We start from the raw sequence: 16,950 nt of genomic DNA on the forward strand, positions 1-16,950 counted from the left end.
GGGTGCATTGGCTGCTTGGCATCAGAAGGGCTCAGGTCTGGGCACTTGACTCATGGAGAAACAGTAGGTGCCTCGGATGGATGTGAGGATGGAGCAGGGGTGCGTGGTAGGCATTGACTGGCGTTTTTAACTTTACAGAATTAAATTACAGGACGTCTGAAGTAATTTGTGGAGATGCATACGTGAAACTGAACCCGAGAGTTTCACATCACCGCCATTTCTCTTGTTGTTTCTCTCTTCTTTGCTATAGCTTTGTCTGTTTTCTGATTGTTTTTTACGTGAGACTCTGCTTTTAAGAGGTTAAGGGTTTGCTTTCCATGGATGAGCTGGCAGGTGGGAGATAGCATCATGGGCTGGTTAGTTCTTTTTCATGTTTTATATATTGTCAGTAATGTATGGGTAGCAACACCGGGGACTCCGTTCCCTCAGGTAAGGTGAGTGAAGAGAACTCGCCTCCCAAAGTGGTCCTAGCTATTGAATTAGGTGTGCTCCTGGTGTGCCCCGTGTGGTACGCAGCACATGGTGGGGCCTCAGTTTAAGGTCAGCTGTTGTTTTTATGACATAGGGGTTTTGGCATTTGTCTCGCTACTTCATCACCTGAGTTGAATGAAATCTAAACTGGTTTGCCTTCCTTAAGTGTCTTACTGGAGTTTGATAGCCTTGCATGTCTTGGGGTCTTAACTAGCATGCTGTGTTGAACATGTGCTTTTGACCATGTTAAATGTCCCTCTGGGTCCTGGCGGAAAGGCTGTTTTTGGGACGGAGCACACTGCCAGGTGAGAGTCTGGAGTTCAGTGCAGACAGGAGCCTCGTGAGCACATTGCCCAGTAGGGTGGCATCTATTACAGGAAGCTGGGAGTCCTGCTATTTGATGAAGGCTGGATGACATTACCTCCTGACCCAGGCCAGCCCCAGTATCAGAGTCCATCGTCTGAGTCCAGGTGCCTTCACAGGCCCCATGTGTCCCTAGGGCTGGTGCAAGCACTAGGGTAGTAGTGAAACTGTGGATGGGTGTTCTTCCTCCAGGAGGGATGGGGATGTCCCCCAGCAATGGAGAATCCCCACTTCTAGTGAGCACTGCTGCTAGTGAGGACATGGTGAGAGCCACTAACATCTAGGACACCTAGAGCCAAGTGGCAGTGTGTCCACCCATCTACTTCCTCGGCAGAGATACCAGGTGTTGTGCTGGATGCTGTGTGGAGGGAGTTGGCCAGGGTCCCTGCTCTGGAGCATCTCCATGGGGAGGACCAGAGCAAACACACATTATGATCATCACCAGGGGCAGAGGGAGCATCTGGCGGGTCCGGGGGTCAGCAGACACCCTGAGGACGGCATCCAGGCTGTGCTTCACAGTCGAGGAAGGAGCATGGGTTCACAGAGAATTAGTTTGGCCTTTGTCCCAGCCTGGCTTTGCCTCACTTTGTGACACAGTCACGTTCCAGATTAGAAATGCTTAAACCTGGAGATGCCTGGATGGCTCAGCAGTTAGGCATCTGCTGCCTTTGGCTCAGAGTGTGATTCTGGAGTTCCTGGATCAAGTCCCACATCGGGCTCCCTGCATGGAGCCTGCTTCTCCCTCTCCCTGTGTCTCTGCCTCTTTTTCTTGGTGTCTCTCATGAATAAATAAATAAAATCTTTAAAAAAAATGCTTGAACCTGCTGATATACTCGATTACCCAAGTGTTCGTTTGGTAGTTTGGATGCTGATTATCACATTTTAAGATAGTGCATATCCGCATTTCATTTTTTCATCTGATTGTTTGCATTGTTAAATAGAAGATCAGTTTCTTATAATCTGCATTCACATTTATTTGGACAGTTTTGCTTTGTTCCTTTGCAGACCCGTTGTGGGAGAAAAGTATGCTGTACTCTTTAGAAGTGAGGTATACCTGCGTACACTGAGTACATTCTGTTGACTGTTTTTATTCCTTTCAGACTCTAAGGTCTGTCCGCCTTATTTTAATTTAATTTAATTTTTTATTTATTTAATTTAATTATTTTATTTTATTTATTTATTTTATTTATTTTATTTATTTTTTATTATTTATTTTATTTTATTTTATTTTATTTTTATTTTATTTTATTTTATTTTATTTTATTTATTTTATTTTATTTATTTTATTACTTTTTGTCCGCCTTATTTTTTTTTTTTTTTTTTTTTTTGTCCGCCTTATTAACCTTGTGTCCCACACCTACTACAGCGTAAGCACATGGTAGAGTCTCGGTAAATATTTGTTGCATATGGACGTAAACAGAATCAGCAATTCAGAAATTGCACGGTGTTTGGGATTCTGCGTGAAAGCTGATAATGCCTTTTTATAAAATTGGCCTTCAGAATGAATGCAGGCCTCCTGCCTGCCCACCCCCCCCACCCCCACCCCCAACCTGTGTGTCTTAAGTATGAGGGTAACTAAGAGCATTTTTCTGGATTACACCTGAATTCAGAGCTCTTTGTGCCATCCCAAACCTGAAAAACTCAAACTTTTTTTCCAGGATTTTTACCTTGTATAGTAAGTCTTTGCCCCTTGATCTGGCCTGTCGCATATGGGATGTGTTCTGTCGTGATGGGGAAGGGTTTCTGTTCCGGACGGCCCTGGGCATCCTGAAGCTGTTTGAGGACATCCTGACCAAGATGGACTTCATTCACATAGCCCAGTTCCTGACAAGGCTCCCAGAGGACCTGCCTGCAGAGGAGGTGTTTGCTTCCATAGCAACCATTCAGATGCAGAGTCGAAACCGGAAGTGGGCTCAGGTAAATGGATCTTTTGTTCCCTCTTTCCCTGTAGAGTGGCCTGGCTCAGTAGCATGACTGAGAATTAGTTCTCCAAGTGCCTTTTGAGAAAAGAGCCCTCTCTAAATAAAGTGCTTCTTGGACTGGGAGCCAGGAGCCTGGGTTTGAGGCTTGGCTCTGGCATGCAGTCTTGGGCAGTCCTTCCTTCTCTGAGTGTCCCTTAGATGGAGGGAGGGTAACAGAAGCCTCCCCACCCATCCTGCAGTGGCATTGGGAGGTCAGGGTTTCTCACTTGCCATCCCTGTGCTGTCCACAGGTCAGAAGGCCTTTTGTAGACCAAGCACCCCTCCCTGCCCCCTGCTTGCCCTGGGGCAGGGTGGGGAGATTGTCCCCCATCACTGATAAAGGAGACCCAGGGAGGGAGGTCGCTGGAGGGCTGGAGGAAGGCTTCCCCAGGGAAATGTTGGGCTGGCCCTCTGCTGGCTAAGTCAGGGGAGCAGCACCCCAGCTGATGGTGTGGGAGTGAGTCTAGCCTGGGCCTGCTACTTCTAGATTCTTTTCATCTCCTCTGGATGTCCTGCCTAGGGTCTGTCCCCTGTGGGATTAGCCAGTGTTTCTGGTTCCAAGTCTTTGTGGTACAGAAAAAAAAGCAAAAATCAAGGCTTGCTTTGTGACCCCGTTTAGGCTCAGAGCTTGTCTGGCATCAGGTCGTGGTTGGAGACCATGGAGGCTTGTACTCTCCTGTGTATGCTAAATAGCTTATCCCTTGCCGACCTTTTTTATTAGTGGGAGAGTTTAAATCATACTAATATAGAGTAAAATAGATAACAGACCCCATGCCCTTGTCAAATATGCAGGTGGTTTCAAACTTGTCTCAAGTGTCAGTGGCTTTATAGTTTGAATCAAGATCCAAATAAGGTTCACACTGTCGTTAATGGAAAGATCCTTTTAGTCTCTTTTAAATATATAGATCACTTGATCTCTCCTTGTATCCCTTGTTCTCTATTTATTGAAGACACAGTTCTTTGTCCTACAGCGTCTCCTGAGTCTGGATCTTGTGGTTATATCCTGGTGGTGGTGTTAATGTGGTCTCCAAAACTTTGTTTCCTGTAAGGTGACTCTTAGATATGAGTACTTCATAGGCCATTAGGCTGTATCTCTCTCGCAGCCTCTCCATTTTTATAACAGTAGCAGCTTTATTGAGATGTAATTTACATAGCATGTCCAGTTCAGTGCATTCATGAACCAGAGAGTCCTCACTCACCTGGGCCCTTTATCCTGGCCCTGGGGCTGGCCCTTCCTGTCCTGTTCCATGGTGCTCTCTGGCTGGCCGACTCCCTCCCTGTCTGGGTCTTTGGGGAAGAAGCACAGCTGCTGTCTGGGACCTTGGGTAATACTAGGATAGAGAGAAGAGGCACTGTTTTGTGCTTGGGTGATAGGATTTGCATTTCTGAAATATTAAAAATACATTCTGTTGATAAAAGGGAATGACATCCCGACACATACTGCAACACAGATGACTCTTGGAACACCCTGTGAAGTAACAAAGCCAGACACTAAAGACCATGTGCTCTGTGATTCCATCTGTAGGCAAGTCCAGAACAGGGTCATCTTTTGAGACAGGAGGTCAGGCCGTGGGCGAGATGGGGCCAGGAGGGAGGGTGGAGCTACAGGTTACAGGGTTCTTCTCGAGGCGTGAAGGTGCTCTGAAACAGACCATGGTAATGTAGCTCACATCGATGCATACACTAAAATCCACTGAACTGTACACTCTAAATGGACAAATTATATGGTAAGGAGTTCTATCTTAATAAAACTTAAAAAATTCAGTCAGTTCATGTGTAAATAAGAATGGCTATATAATTATTAGAGATCTGGCAAGAGGGAGAAAGAGCCTTTCTCTGGTTGAGAAACCAATGGACAATACAAGATGAAAATCTGGGACCCACTGTCCAGAATTACTAAGAGTTTCAAGAAGGTGACTGCCTGGGGTGGCATGCCTCTGAAGTTTGCCTGTGTGCGAGGGCGTGCTGTGGGCTCCATGATTCACTTGCTTAGGGGGGATTTTCTGAAGTCGCTGCAGGGCCACTGCCTTTCCTGACAGCCTTTGTTCCACATGTAGCTTGGTTACCACCGTGATTTGTCCTGTCCGCTGACCTGCCTCTCCTTGTCGCTGGTCTTCCCACCCTACATGTCCCCCACACAGGCACTCAGAGAGGGCAGGGGTAAACCCAGGCCTGTTGTTTCCCTTGTGTTTTAGGGACAAGATAAAAGGTTTGGTTAAAACCAGCCCAGAGGGATGCCTGGGTTGCTCAGCGGTTAAGCATGTGTCTTTGACACAGGGCTTGATGCTGGAGTTCCAGGATCGAGTCCCATGATTGAGTCCCACATCGGGCTTCCTGCACGGAGCCTGCTTCTCCCTCTGCCTAGGTTTCTGCCTCTCTCTCTGTATCTTTCATGAATAAATAAATAAAATATTTAATAATTAATTAATTAATTAAAAAACCAGCTCAGCAGTTATTGGATCGAAGGGCATTTTCTGATCACAGGATCATGATGGGAGTCAGCCTGAGGGTGGGGGTGGAGGTGGGGGCGAGGCTAGGCTTCAAGGAGTTTATACGGTGCTAGGCTCCATGAGACTTGTGGTCTGTACACATTCCCCTTAAATGCTCCGCTTTAGGTCAGGACCCTGAAGAGCTTTACAAGGTAAGTAAGTGTGTATGTTTGCCTAGCAGTCCCGTTGACTTAGGGGTAGAGAGGGGACTTCCCTTCTGTGCGATTTATCTGAAACCTACATAAAGTGTTTTCTCTTCACCCTTCGTAATTTGTACAAAATTCAGTTAAAGTGACATAGTGGTAACCTGGTAGGTTACTCCTTGGTTTTGTGTTCTAACCAGCCTAGGTCTGAATGCATCCGGGCTGTTAGAGCAGCCACTCCTGTAAATGTCCGTGGCTCAGGTGCCTAACTGTGAGGTGTTAACCATCCTCAGCTTGTGTGCGCTGACAGTGCTGTGCATGAGGTCCCTGGAGAGGTGCCCCTCTTGTGTGTTCAGTAAACAGAGCCCGTGTTAGCACCATTCCTGTTCTTAAGTGGTCAGAGGAGGATGTGTCTTTAAAGTAAAACTGTTAGCCAGGACCTGGGAAAGCAGAGTTGGGAACTCAGTCACTCTTGGAAGGCCCAGGAGGGCTCGAGAAGAGCCCACGTTTGTTAGTCTTAAAAGTACACATGGTTTGCTGGTGAAAAGGAGAGGCAGGCAGGGGAGCAGCTGTGTGGAAGGGCCCAGGGGCACTTGTCAGCATCTGTCTGGGAGTGGGTAGCCTGGCTTGGGTGGTGGTGAGCACGGGCTGGAGCCAGATTGCGGAAGGAGAGCCTTGCAGCCGTGTGCTGATGTCTCTACAGCAGCCAGTGGGACATGGTTGTGGGACATTAGGCCACAGATGGCACGGTTGGATTTCCACGTTAGGAGGAGGGCTCTGGCTGTGGGTTTGGGAGGTGGAACAGGGGAACAGCAGAAGTGGGAGTGGGGGAGAGACCAGCCAGGAGGCTGCGCATCCTGTCACCATGCCTGGCAAGGCCTGTGTTCAGTGTGTTTGCAGTCACCCATGGACGTCTCCTCTATGATCCCCAGGTATTGACCGCACTGCAGAAAGACAGTCGGGACACGGAGAAAGGAAGCCCGTCTCTCCGACACTGAGACGGCCGGCAGACTCGCGCTCGGCCCCGAAGCAAGCAGATCTCCGGGTGGCACCTGCGTCGTTTCAGGCAGGCACACGGACTGTGGAGAGGAATGGGCTCTTTTCATGTTTGATCCGAACACTGGAGTTGGCCTTAAACAAAACAAACAACTTTAAAGAATTAAACCAAGGCTTAGCCTTAAGAAGCTCAGTGGAACGATGAGCTGGTGTTGACCACGGCCAACACTGCATAGTCTGCATGGTGTAAAACGAAGGCCGTGGCTAATCCTCCTGCCCCCTTCACAAAAGTTAATTAAATTGTCATGGTTTTATGTCAACTGATGAAAAGTACATTACAGTCTTCCTTAGCCAGGGTGCGTGAGCAATGCTACCTAGGAGGCCTTGGAGGCGTACTGGCCCATTGACATACTTGAGTGAGGAAGGAGTGCTTGATTTAGTTACCGAGAGAATCTTCCTGGGGCCGGAGGTCCCGTGTTTAAAGCCCACCTACCAAAGATAGCATGAACGGGAGATGGGCTCCCACCGGGCGGTCACTCAGAGTGCTCGGGGCTCCTTGGGATTCCACGCGACCTTCGGTGGGCCTTTCTCATGGTCTCCTTGACCAGAATCACAGCACGAGGGCTGAGAATGGCCACGTAGGTTCCGGGGGACCCCTGCTCTGCCCCCTGAGATTGCTCCCTCTGTCTCCTAAACAGGAAAAGCTGCTTGCACCCGAGGCCCGAGACAGGAGACGGGCTCAGACCCCTGCACGTCCCATCTGCCGAGGCTGGGGCGGCGGGAGCAGCCTGCGCCCTTGCTCTCACCGAATGCTGCTCTCCCCTCTGTCACCCGAATAGCAGGACCAGTCCTGAGAACCAGTGCTTCCCTCACGCATCTGGTTTACAGGCAGACTGTCGTGAGGGCTGAGGAGCGGGCCGCACGGTCCAGCGCACAGACGGCCTTGTTGGCCCCCACTGTTTGTCCTGTCGGCCTCTCCCCGTTTTAGCTGGTTTTCCCCCAGGTTCAACAACCTTCTTGTTCAAACTTTTCTTTGACTAACTTTAACAATTGTGTTGTGCTTTGGTCATGCGGATTTGGAGACATGAATAGGTTTCACAGCGGAGAGCCCCCAGGACAGGCGACTCTGGAAACCTGCTTGCATGCGCCGCTCTGTCCGTGTGTGGGTCTCCGTGAGTGCTCGGGAGACCCCTTGGCTGCACCCTCCCCGGGGGTGGGGGGTCCCCTGGACACTCACTCTGGGTGCTGACGTGTGGAGCGCCCGCAGGGTGGGGTCAGGGCCTGTCTGTGGGCTTGCTCTTCTAGGTTTTCTCTGTCCACCACGGCCATGCATCCTGTTTTCTGGAGTGGCCTTTTGTGTGTCGTCACCCCGCCCCTGCCCCCACCCGGTCTTCTCCACTGAGTTTTCCAGGGAGGTTGCAGAGCATCTCAGATCCACGTTCTGCCTCAGCCCGTAAGCGCCAACCCTCCTGGCTTCTCGGAGGAGGCATCCCGTCTTCACCGAGGGCTGGCACATCTAGGCGCTGCCATGCAGCCACCACATGCCGAATGTCACCCCGCCGAGCCCGGGCATGGCCCTTCCTCCCACGCGTGCCGAGCATCCTTCCGGACGTAGGCTTTCTGTTCTGAAAGGTGTATATATTTTCTTACTGTACATACAGATGTTCTTAAGTCGGGACAGGAAGCAACGCTGCCAGGGCCGCGTTCGTGGCACGTCACGCACGTTCAAAACCCAGCCCTTAACACTTCTGTCAGACAGTTTGACATAAGTCTCTGGGGATTTACGTCACCACGTATGCATTAAATTTTTAAACAGGATTCCGTGCCAATCTGGAACACTTACCAAATCTCTGGTTCACAAGAGGTTCGCGTGACCTGATGTTCAGGGAACGCATGGGGTCCTGCCGGTTTGCTGTGTCCGCCTCAGCGGTCGGGCGTTGGGGTCGTGTGGCCCCTTTCCGTGGGGGGGCTACCAAGGGCACAGGGTAGTGCTGCTCTGTTACGACCTCTGTTGGGCTCGACCTCTTTTGGGCTCGTGCTATCATTTAGGAAAATGGGGGAGCAAACTGAAAGGCCGTGCCCCCTGAAGTCTGCACTTTCCGCCCCCTGTCCCACACCACCGACTGTCAGACTCCCAGACTTCGGGATCGGGACCTTGTGCATCGGCACTTTAGTCAAAGGCGTGTCCCCACCAGCCCCTGAAAGCCCATCTAGAAACAATGTTCACTTTCAAAGGTACTTTTTAACTGCTCAGTTTTTGACTATTTTGAATAGTTTGCTGATAGAAACTTCCTGGTAATACTTGCTACATATCATGTTTTAATTGCTTGTACAGTTAACCTTTAATTTTATTTAGTAAAGTCTATCAGATTAGGACTTTTTGAATTGTAAATACGTGATTTTATTAAATAAAAGTCATGTAAAATTGTTACTTATGTTCGCTGCAGTTTGGTGTGAAATTGAAGTTCTCACCTTCTGAGTATGGCAAATGTGACTGAGTGTCGCGTTATTTTAAAACCCACTGGTTTTGCCCAGTTAAATAAAAAAGGTGGTTATGTTAATTTGGTGGAGGGATTTGGGAGTTGAGCGTGCCCCTCGCAAGCTGAAGGGACCTCCCACTTGGGAACCCTGTGTCTGCTAGGCTGGCCGCCACCCATCCCGCTGCCCAGCCCCCCCAGCCGCTGGGCTGCTCACTCTTCTGGGAACCTGCTCCAGGCCTGGGCAGCCCCCCAGCACCCGTGATGACCGTGGGCTGCTCCTGGGCCGTGTGCCCCCCCCCCCGCCAGCTCTGCTGCCCCACAATGGTGGCTGTGAGCGCAGAGTGGTTCGAGGGGCCACGTGTGTCACCGGTGCCTGTTACGCCAGTTGTTGGGGCTGAGTGCTGGAGGCCCAGGGAGAAGCCTGCTGAGTCCCAGCCCGAAGGTTCCACGTGGAGCCCTGAGGGCTGCTGCCACCTCTTCTGTCCCCTGGTCCCCCTGGGGAGTCCCTGTTCCTCCACTGTGCACCCAAGCGCTGCTGCCCCTCCTGCATCAGGAGGCCTAGGCCCATGCTGGGGAACTCAGTACCCTCCGCTCCGTGACGGGTCTCCCGGCCTATCCTCCCCAGAGACCGCACAGCTCCAGTCAGGGTGTTTGCACCCGGGTCTTGGGCCCCTGGCACAGGGCTCCCATCTTTCTCACAAGGGGATCCCCCGGCAGCCCTGGTCTACTGCGAGAGGCTGTGGCCCATGAGGGTGGCCGTGCTGGACAGCAGCCGTGTCCTGGGGCTTGGCTGCCTCATCTGCACCAGGCCTGGCTCAGATGTGCGACCGGCCTCATTTCTCTCCACAGCAGCTCCGACACCGTCCCTGTTCAGAGGTGACGCGGACAGCTGATCTGCTAGGGTTCCGGCTGCCACTTAGCTGCAGGGCTGGGGTTCAGACTCCGGCCTGCTGGCTCCTGAGCCCTTCCCGACCTCTCCCCAGGGAACAGGTTTACTCTGGGGCCTTTAGAAGCCTTCCTCCTCTCGCCCTGGCCTCAACTCCCAAGGGTGGTGTTTGGGGCGAGGCCTGGATTCATTCACCTGAACCCCTTCTGAGTGCAGGGCGCCAGCCTGCTGAGAAGGCCGCAGCCACGCATGACTGCAGCGTGGGGAGGGCCTTGGGGATGCACCTGCCGTGGGGGTAGAGGTTGTGGACTGTCTTCCCAAGAGAAACCAGGGGGCCGGCAGTTCAGAGACCACTACCTGAAGTGTGGAGCCTGCCACAAAGGCCCAGGGAGGGAACAGGGTTCTGCCCCAGTCCAGGGCAGGGACCAAGTTGGACCTTGAGATGAGCCAGTGGTCGGCAGAGGGAAGCCTCAGAGCCAAGGTGGGACCCAGGCAGGAGCTCGCCGCCACTGAAAGTCCCCAGGTGCTTCCAAGAGACCTGCAGCCCCTCCGTGAGCACCACCTCACCTGCAGCCAGCTTGCTCTAGAAGGTTGCTGCTCCCCTGGGCCCGGCCACACCAGGCCCCTTCTCCCAGAATGCCTGAGGCTGTGGAGGGAGGGGCAGTGGCCAACCTCCCCCCTGGCCTGACCTGAGTCTCTCCATTCCTCTTAGACACCATTCCTGCAGCTTCTTGGTACCACTCTGGAGCTCCTGGTAGAAGCTGCTCCAGCCAAAAACAACTGTTGCAGGTCTCATTCAGTTTGAGGTCAGAACAGGAATATTAAAATTCTCAAAAAAAAAAAAAAAATCTCTAAGCCTCTTGTTTCTTTTCTGTAACCAGAGGTAAAAAGGGTACCACCCATCCACTGGCTGGTGAGGATTAGAGTAAGGTGTTGAATTAGGGACGCCTGGGTGGCTCAGTGATTGAGCATCTGCCTTTGACTCAGGGCCTGGTCCTGGGGTCCTGGGATCGAGTCCCACATTGGGCTCCCTGCATGGAGACTGCTCCTCTCTCTGCCTGTGTCTCTGCCTGTGTCTCATGAATAAAAATCTTTTTAAAAAAATGAATTGTGTCATTAAGAGAAACCCATCACCATAGGTGGCTAGAATCATGCTTTTGACAGGTCAACTTTTGGTATCTGAACTCTTGAACTTAGGAATTTTAAAAATTGGTATTTTCCCCCTAATTATTAAAAATGCACGATCGTTGTATATAATTTGAAAATACAGAGAATGAAAATGGTAATTTCACCACCTGGGGAAGAGCTACTTTTTTTCACATACTGATTCTTATAAATTTTTACCCATTTTACAAGGGACATGTTGAGGTTTGGAAAGGTGGAGTGTTTGTCCCAGGTCACAATCGGAGGAGATGAGAAGCCAGGTCAGCCTGATTCCAAAGGCCTTATTTGCAAGTGCTACCCTGTCTTCCTCCTGGAGGCACCTCTGTACTCATCGTTGGCATCCTTTGGGTGAAATATTAGAAGCCTGCATCAGTTAAAGAGTTGCGGGAGGGGGACGCCTGGGTGCCTTAGTGGTTGAGTGTCTGCTTTTGGTTCAGGGCGTGATCCCGGGGTCTGGGATCCACATCAGGCTCCCTGCAAGGAGCCTGCTTCTCTGCCTGTGTCTCTGCCTCTCTCTGCGTATCTCTCATGAATAAATAAAATCTTTAAAAAAATAAAACATAGGGGATCTCTGGGTGGCGCAGCGGTTTGGCGCCTGCCTTTGGCCTAGGGCGCGATCCTGGAGACCCGGGATCGAATCCCACGTCGGGCTCCCGGTGCATGGAGCCTGCTTCTCCCTCTGCCTGTGTCTCTGCCTCTCTCTCCCTCTGTGTGTGACTATCATAAATAAATAAAAATTAAAAAATAAAACATAAGTTCCAAAATGAGGTGTGTTAACTCTGCTGTGATTTTATCAGACAGGCATCCCCAATCAGTGGCAAAAATCTAAATTATGGCTTCAGACCAACTTACAGAAAAAGAAAGCAGGTTTCTCCACTTAGGTAATTTTAAAATCTCAAACGTGGTAAGTCACCAGAAACAACTTTCACCTACCAATGAAAGCGGTTTCCTTTTCAGATGCCTTGGCAAATTGTACATAGGTTGTGTGTGATTCCCTTCCTGCCCCTGCTGTGACAGCTGCCCGTGACACCGAGGGGAACACTTCCAACTCAGACCAATTTTATTTTTTTTTAATAAATTTTTATTTATGATAGTCACAGAGAGAGAGAGAGAGAGAGGCAGAGACAGAAGCAGGCTCCATGCACCAGGAGCCCGATGTGGGATTCGATCCCCGGTCTTCAGGATCACGCCCTGGGGCAAAGGCAGGCGCCAAACTGCTGCGCCACCCAGGGATCCCCTCAGACCAATTTTAAAAAGAAGTCATGAGGGCAGCCTGGGTGGCTCAGCGGATTAGCGCCGCCTTCAGCCCAGGTCATGATCCTGGAGACCCGGGATCGAGTCCCATGTCGGGCTCCCTGCATGGAGCCTGCTTCTCCCTCTGCCTCTCTCTCTCTCTCATGAATAAATAAAATCTTAAAAATAAAAAAAAAGGAGTTTCACATAACGCCTCAGATTTTATTGTGCCTCCATTTTGCAGGCCCTCTCTTTTGGCAAGGAGAGGACAAAAATCTTTAGCCTTTGATTTCAGAGATTTCTAGTCCAGCTGCCCCATCTTATCTTTCTAGAGGGAGGCAGGCTACCTGCTAGAATGGACTGTTTCCTCGTTGGTTCTACTTCTGGAGAGCTCCTCTACCTGTGATTATTTTGTCTCCTATAGGACTTAGCAGCAGCTGCCTACCCTAGGCATTCAAACAACACTTAGTGCCAGAAAACGAGAGTGCCATGACGTTGGCGTGTTCATAAGCCAACAAACTATTGAGCATTGATTATGATTACGTGCTAGGCATCGTGCTGGCTCCGAGGGAGAATCGAAGTCCTTACTTCCCGGGCCTCTGTCTCACTGGGGCCCAGTGGGTGAAGCACACAGTCACAAAGCAGTGGGTCAGAGACTGGGATGGGGCACGCCAGTAAGACTTGGGGCGGCAGCGGTGGTGTCTGTGGCATCCTTCCTCAGAGGCGAGCTAAAGAAACACTTCATGAATGGGTTGCTATTTCGTGATCAGGAGCTTTCCTGTAATTTAGAGGGAACCTCATTATACAGTAATCAACAGAAGATTATTTATCTTCTAATTAATTGTAACATCTCTAGCATGAGATAATGTGGTAATGTGAGAGAACACTGGTAACGTTGCAGCTGAAAGCAATGCCAGCTTCATCTGTCTCTGTATCTTGTGCTCTCAAGAGGCCTGTCTGTCCCGGGTTTGAGGTTGGTGAGGGAGTGCTTGGCTCAGGCTGGGTAATGGCCAGTGGGGCAAGGTCAGCTGAAAATACCTGCTCTCCCCCTAGTGAACCAAAGGGACAGACGGTCTTGCAATGACAGCTGCTTGCTTGGGGAAGGCCTCAAACACATTGTCAGGTTCACTTGAAGCCTTCCCGACCACAAGAACCCCCTGGGCCTGTGCAGCTTTTGGCAGGAGGCATAATAGAGCTGTATTTGGGGGTGATTTCCTACTTTCCTTTGGACTTGATGAACAGGGTGGAGGGAAGACGACAATTGTAGAGGAGAAAGATGATGGGAGCGGGAAGTAGATGCGTTTTACACCCCTCATTGTTACGTCTGTGTGGTTTGGTAAGTGTGATCCTATAAACGAGTGTATCCAAGCTATGAAAGTTAGAAAAGGAATTTAGTCGTTTATTGGCTTCAAAGGGAACACATTTTATGAAACAATCGCATCACTAAAAGAGAAAGTAATTGTGACAATTCTCCCGAGGAACTGACCCACATGCCTAGAGGGGGCTTCCTACCATTCTTTACAGGTGTTCAGCACCAAAAACTAGATCACCCTTCTTAGGACCTACTTAAGCTTAGGGATGGGAGAATGCTTCTGAACCCAAATCTACACGTCCTGAAGTTCAATTTAAAATGAAAAAGAAATGAAAACAGGCCCCTAGCTCCAAGAGCACCAAGGAAAACTGGAAATGTAATCACTGATTCTGGATTAAAGAGGTAGACCTATCAGGTATTTCCTACATTGACACAAGGAATAACAGACATTTTAATATTTGATACAGAGTAAAATCATGTGCGGAGCACGGTCCTGTTGCCAAGGTCCAAAAAAATCTTGCCTGGAACAAAAGGCTTACAGTCAACAGTCACTACTCTGCATATTTTGCACCTGGCCAAACACTATACAATTATCATTTTGTCTTCATTGGAAAACAAAATGTCATGTTTTTGTATAGATAAATGCGTCTCTTTAGAAGATCCAAGAAAACGTTTCATTAGAATTGCAGATGGTCATCGAGCCAGAAACAAACGTTAACGGTCAAGCCGACCGAGTCTCCTCTCCTGGAAAAAGGAAAGATGAACCTTAGCTCCTTTTCCTAGTTATCATTTCTCCTGTCTGCCTCATCCTGTTCATTACCTCAAAGCTGGTGCTGCTTACATACGTTAGATTCATCTGAGGAAATTAGCGAGCTTTGAGTTGAGGATGCGACTCAGGACTACATTTATAAATTCAAAGGGGCTTTAATAATTCACTTAATGCACAGGAACTTTCTTGGTCCCCTGCCCATTTGTTGAACCCTCTGACATATGGAAGAGGAACAATTTTCTTCAGGATCAGGTTCTTGAGATTATGGAATTGCTCAGATACAAAAAGGCTTCTGATAGCTTTTTATGAGCAGCCAGGTCCATGAAGTCATCCCTGTTGTTTCTCTGGACCTATTTTATATTTTACTCAACCCCACGTAAAACCGATTACTAACCCAGTTTTGTTCGGGACTCATTTAGAGGTTGAAAATGATGAGATTTATGCAAAATATAGCTCCAGTCCCAGGATCACAGGCCTTTTAAAGAAGGGCCATACATGGAGAATAAAAGTTAACTCAGGATAAAAGTTGCTGAGATCAAAGATGTTCTGGGGACTCTCCCGTCGTCAGTGTTAAGACGGGAGAAAGGCTTTGGCTTCCCTGATCTTCTGCTTCACGCCCCTGCAGGACATAGTAAGCCCTGCGTGACGACGTTTCAGGGACTCTAAACGCTGCTTGAGCAGTTCCGTCTTGTCCACCTTCTCTTCCATGTCCTGAAGGAGCAGCTCCTTGCCCAGAAGCCCACATTTCTGGTTCAGCTTGGTGTTGTCAACCCGCAGGCAGTCCCGGGCTTGCTTGGTCCTGGTCAGGATGTCCCTCCTCAGGGCCACCCGGGCCTCAATTTCCAAAAGCTGTGTCTTCTTGCATGCGTTTTCTACATCCACAAAATGTAACTTCTCCTTCACGTGGGTTATTATTTGCACATTGTTTGTCACCTTGTTGTGCAGTTTTAAAAGTTCCTCATTTCGCTCCTCGACTTTTTCATTGAAGGTCTGGTTCTCAATCTTAAGCTGCTCAAAATCAATGAGGAGCAGACCCTCCGTCAAGTCCTCCTGGGCCCTCATCCGGGTTTCAAAATGCATCAGGCTCTGCTTCAGCTGCACGTTCTCTAGTCTCACAGCACTCATCTCCTTCTCCTTCTTATCCTCCAGCGCCTGGATCTGCTCCACCTCCCGCAGAGCCGCCTGGCGACCGCCACGCATCCGACAGCTGCCCATGGCCTGCATCACCACCTGCTTCTTGAGCGCCTGGAAGCCTCGCCACTCCTTCTCCACCCTGGAGAGCTCCTCCCTGCACTGCTCCTTCAGCTGGCTCAGCTCCTGGTGATACCAGTCCAGGTCGTCTAAGCCCTGCTTCTTCAGCTCCTCCAGCATGGCCAGATGGTGGAGGTAGGCTTGCTCTTTCTCTGGGGCCTCCGGCTCCGGGCCCTTGTCGGGCACCTCGGCTGCTTCCAGACCCTTCTTCTTGCGCAGCGCCTCAGAGATCTTGTGCTGCAGGTACAGGTTGTAGCGCTGGTAGCTGCTGCGCTCCATCAGCAGCGTCTGGTACTGTTCCAGGAGCTCAGCGCGCAGCTGCTCTTCCTGCAGCCTCTGCATGTCCTCGGGCCACCCATCATCCTCGTCCACAGCCTCACCGCTCTGCTTTTCCTTGTCTTTCGCCGGGCTTCCTCGCACGCCCCTCTCCTCGATTTCCGGGCTCTCCTCGCCCTCCTCCTCCCCGTCCCGCTCAGCCTCTTCCCGGCCGGCGGTGGACAGCGGCAGAGACACGGCCGAGGTGGCTTCCTTCCTCCTCCCCTCGACCGCCGGTGCTGCCGCCTCCTCCCCCGCCTCCCCCGCCTCCTCCTCCTGCCCCTCCCCCTCCGCCGAGTCCGCCGCCCGCTCCTCGGGCTCCGCGGGCCCGCCTTCGGGCCCCGGCTGGGCTGTGTCCTCAGGCCCGGTGTCGGCCGGCTCCCCGGGCTCCCGCGGCTCCGGTTCGGCCTCAGCCTCGGCCGGCTCCCCCGACTCCCCGGGCCCCGCCTCGCCCGCAGCCTCGGTGGCAGCCGGCGGCTCCCGGGGCTCGGCGGGCTCGGCGGGCTCGGCGGACTCGTCCTCGGCGGCGCCTCCTTCGGAAACCTCTACGGTCCCCGGCTCCGGCCCCGGCTGCGGCCCCGGCTCCGGCTCCGGCTGCGGCTCCGGCTGCGGCCCCGACTCCGGCTGCGGCTCCGGCTGCGGCTCCGGATGCGGCCCCGGCTCGGGCTCCGGCTGCGGCCCCGGCCCCGGCTCGGGCTCCGGCTGCGGCTCCGGCGGTTCGGCCGGGGAATGGGGGCCAGAGATGGCCTTGGTCCCGGACGGCCCCGGGGACAGGCTCCCCACATCTCCGCCTTCGCCCCTGGGGTCCCGGGGCTGCTCGGGGCCGCCGTCCATCTCCCAGCACCTCGGCTGGCCGGGCGGATCCCCGACGCCTGCTGTTGGGTTTCCAGGGGCAACCAGGGGCGCGCGCGGTGGGCCCGCCGATTGGCCAAAGGGCAGGCCGACGCCCGGCGCCTTCGCCCCGCCTCCGGAGCGAGCGGACCAATGGGAGGCGGCGAGCGGGCGGCGGGAGGCGTTGATTGGAGGAGGGCGCGGGCTCGCGCCGCGCGGCCTTCCCGCCCATTTCCCAGCGCCCCGCCCGGGGCCGGGGGGCCGAGAGGCGCTGGGAGGGGCGGGC

At 51.9% G+C, this 16,950-nt stretch overlaps 2 protein-coding genes across 7 annotated transcripts in view; one reads left to right on the forward strand and one right to left on the reverse strand.

Annotated features, from left to right (window-relative positions):
- Window positions 1-6,568, forward strand: part of TBC1D14 (TBC1 domain family member 14) — a 106,632-nt gene extending 100,064 nt beyond the window's left edge. For 5 of the 6 annotated variants that reach the window (XM_041751840.1, XM_041751841.1, XM_041751837.1 and 2 more), the window contains 2 exons: window positions 2,493-2,751; window positions 6,360-6,568. In XM_041751840.1, coding sequence (XP_041607774.1) covers window positions 2,493-2,751; window positions 6,360-6,425 — 325 coding nt within the window. In that variant the 3' untranslated portion in view covers window positions 6,426-6,568. Of the gene's footprint in view, window positions 1-2,492; window positions 2,752-6,359 lie in introns of those variants that run through there. The other variant, XM_041751839.1, reaches the window with a different exon arrangement.
- A 7,040-nt stretch (window positions 6,569-13,608) lies between these two features.
- CCDC96 (coiled-coil domain containing 96) lies at window positions 13,609-16,868 on the reverse strand. Its single transcript, XM_041752492.1, has one exon. The coding sequence runs from the start codon at window positions 16,665-16,667 to the stop codon at window positions 14,838-14,840; it is 1,830 nt and encodes a 609-aa protein (XP_041608426.1). The 5' UTR covers window positions 16,668-16,868; the 3' UTR covers window positions 13,609-14,837.
- Window positions 16,869-16,950: the final 82 nt, after the last annotated feature.

Source organism: Vulpes lagopus, chromosome 4, assembly GCF_018345385.1.
Source record: "Vulpes lagopus strain Blue_001 chromosome 4, ASM1834538v1, whole genome shotgun sequence".
NCBI classification, from domain to species: Eukaryota; Metazoa; Chordata; class Mammalia; order Carnivora; family Canidae; genus Vulpes; species Vulpes lagopus.

What these genes read in the sequence shown, in the direction of transcription:
- CCDC96 (XM_041752492.1), bottom strand. Translation starts at nt 16,667, where the DNA reads ATGGACGGCGGCCCCGAGCAGCCCCGGGACCCCAGGGGCGAAGGCGGA.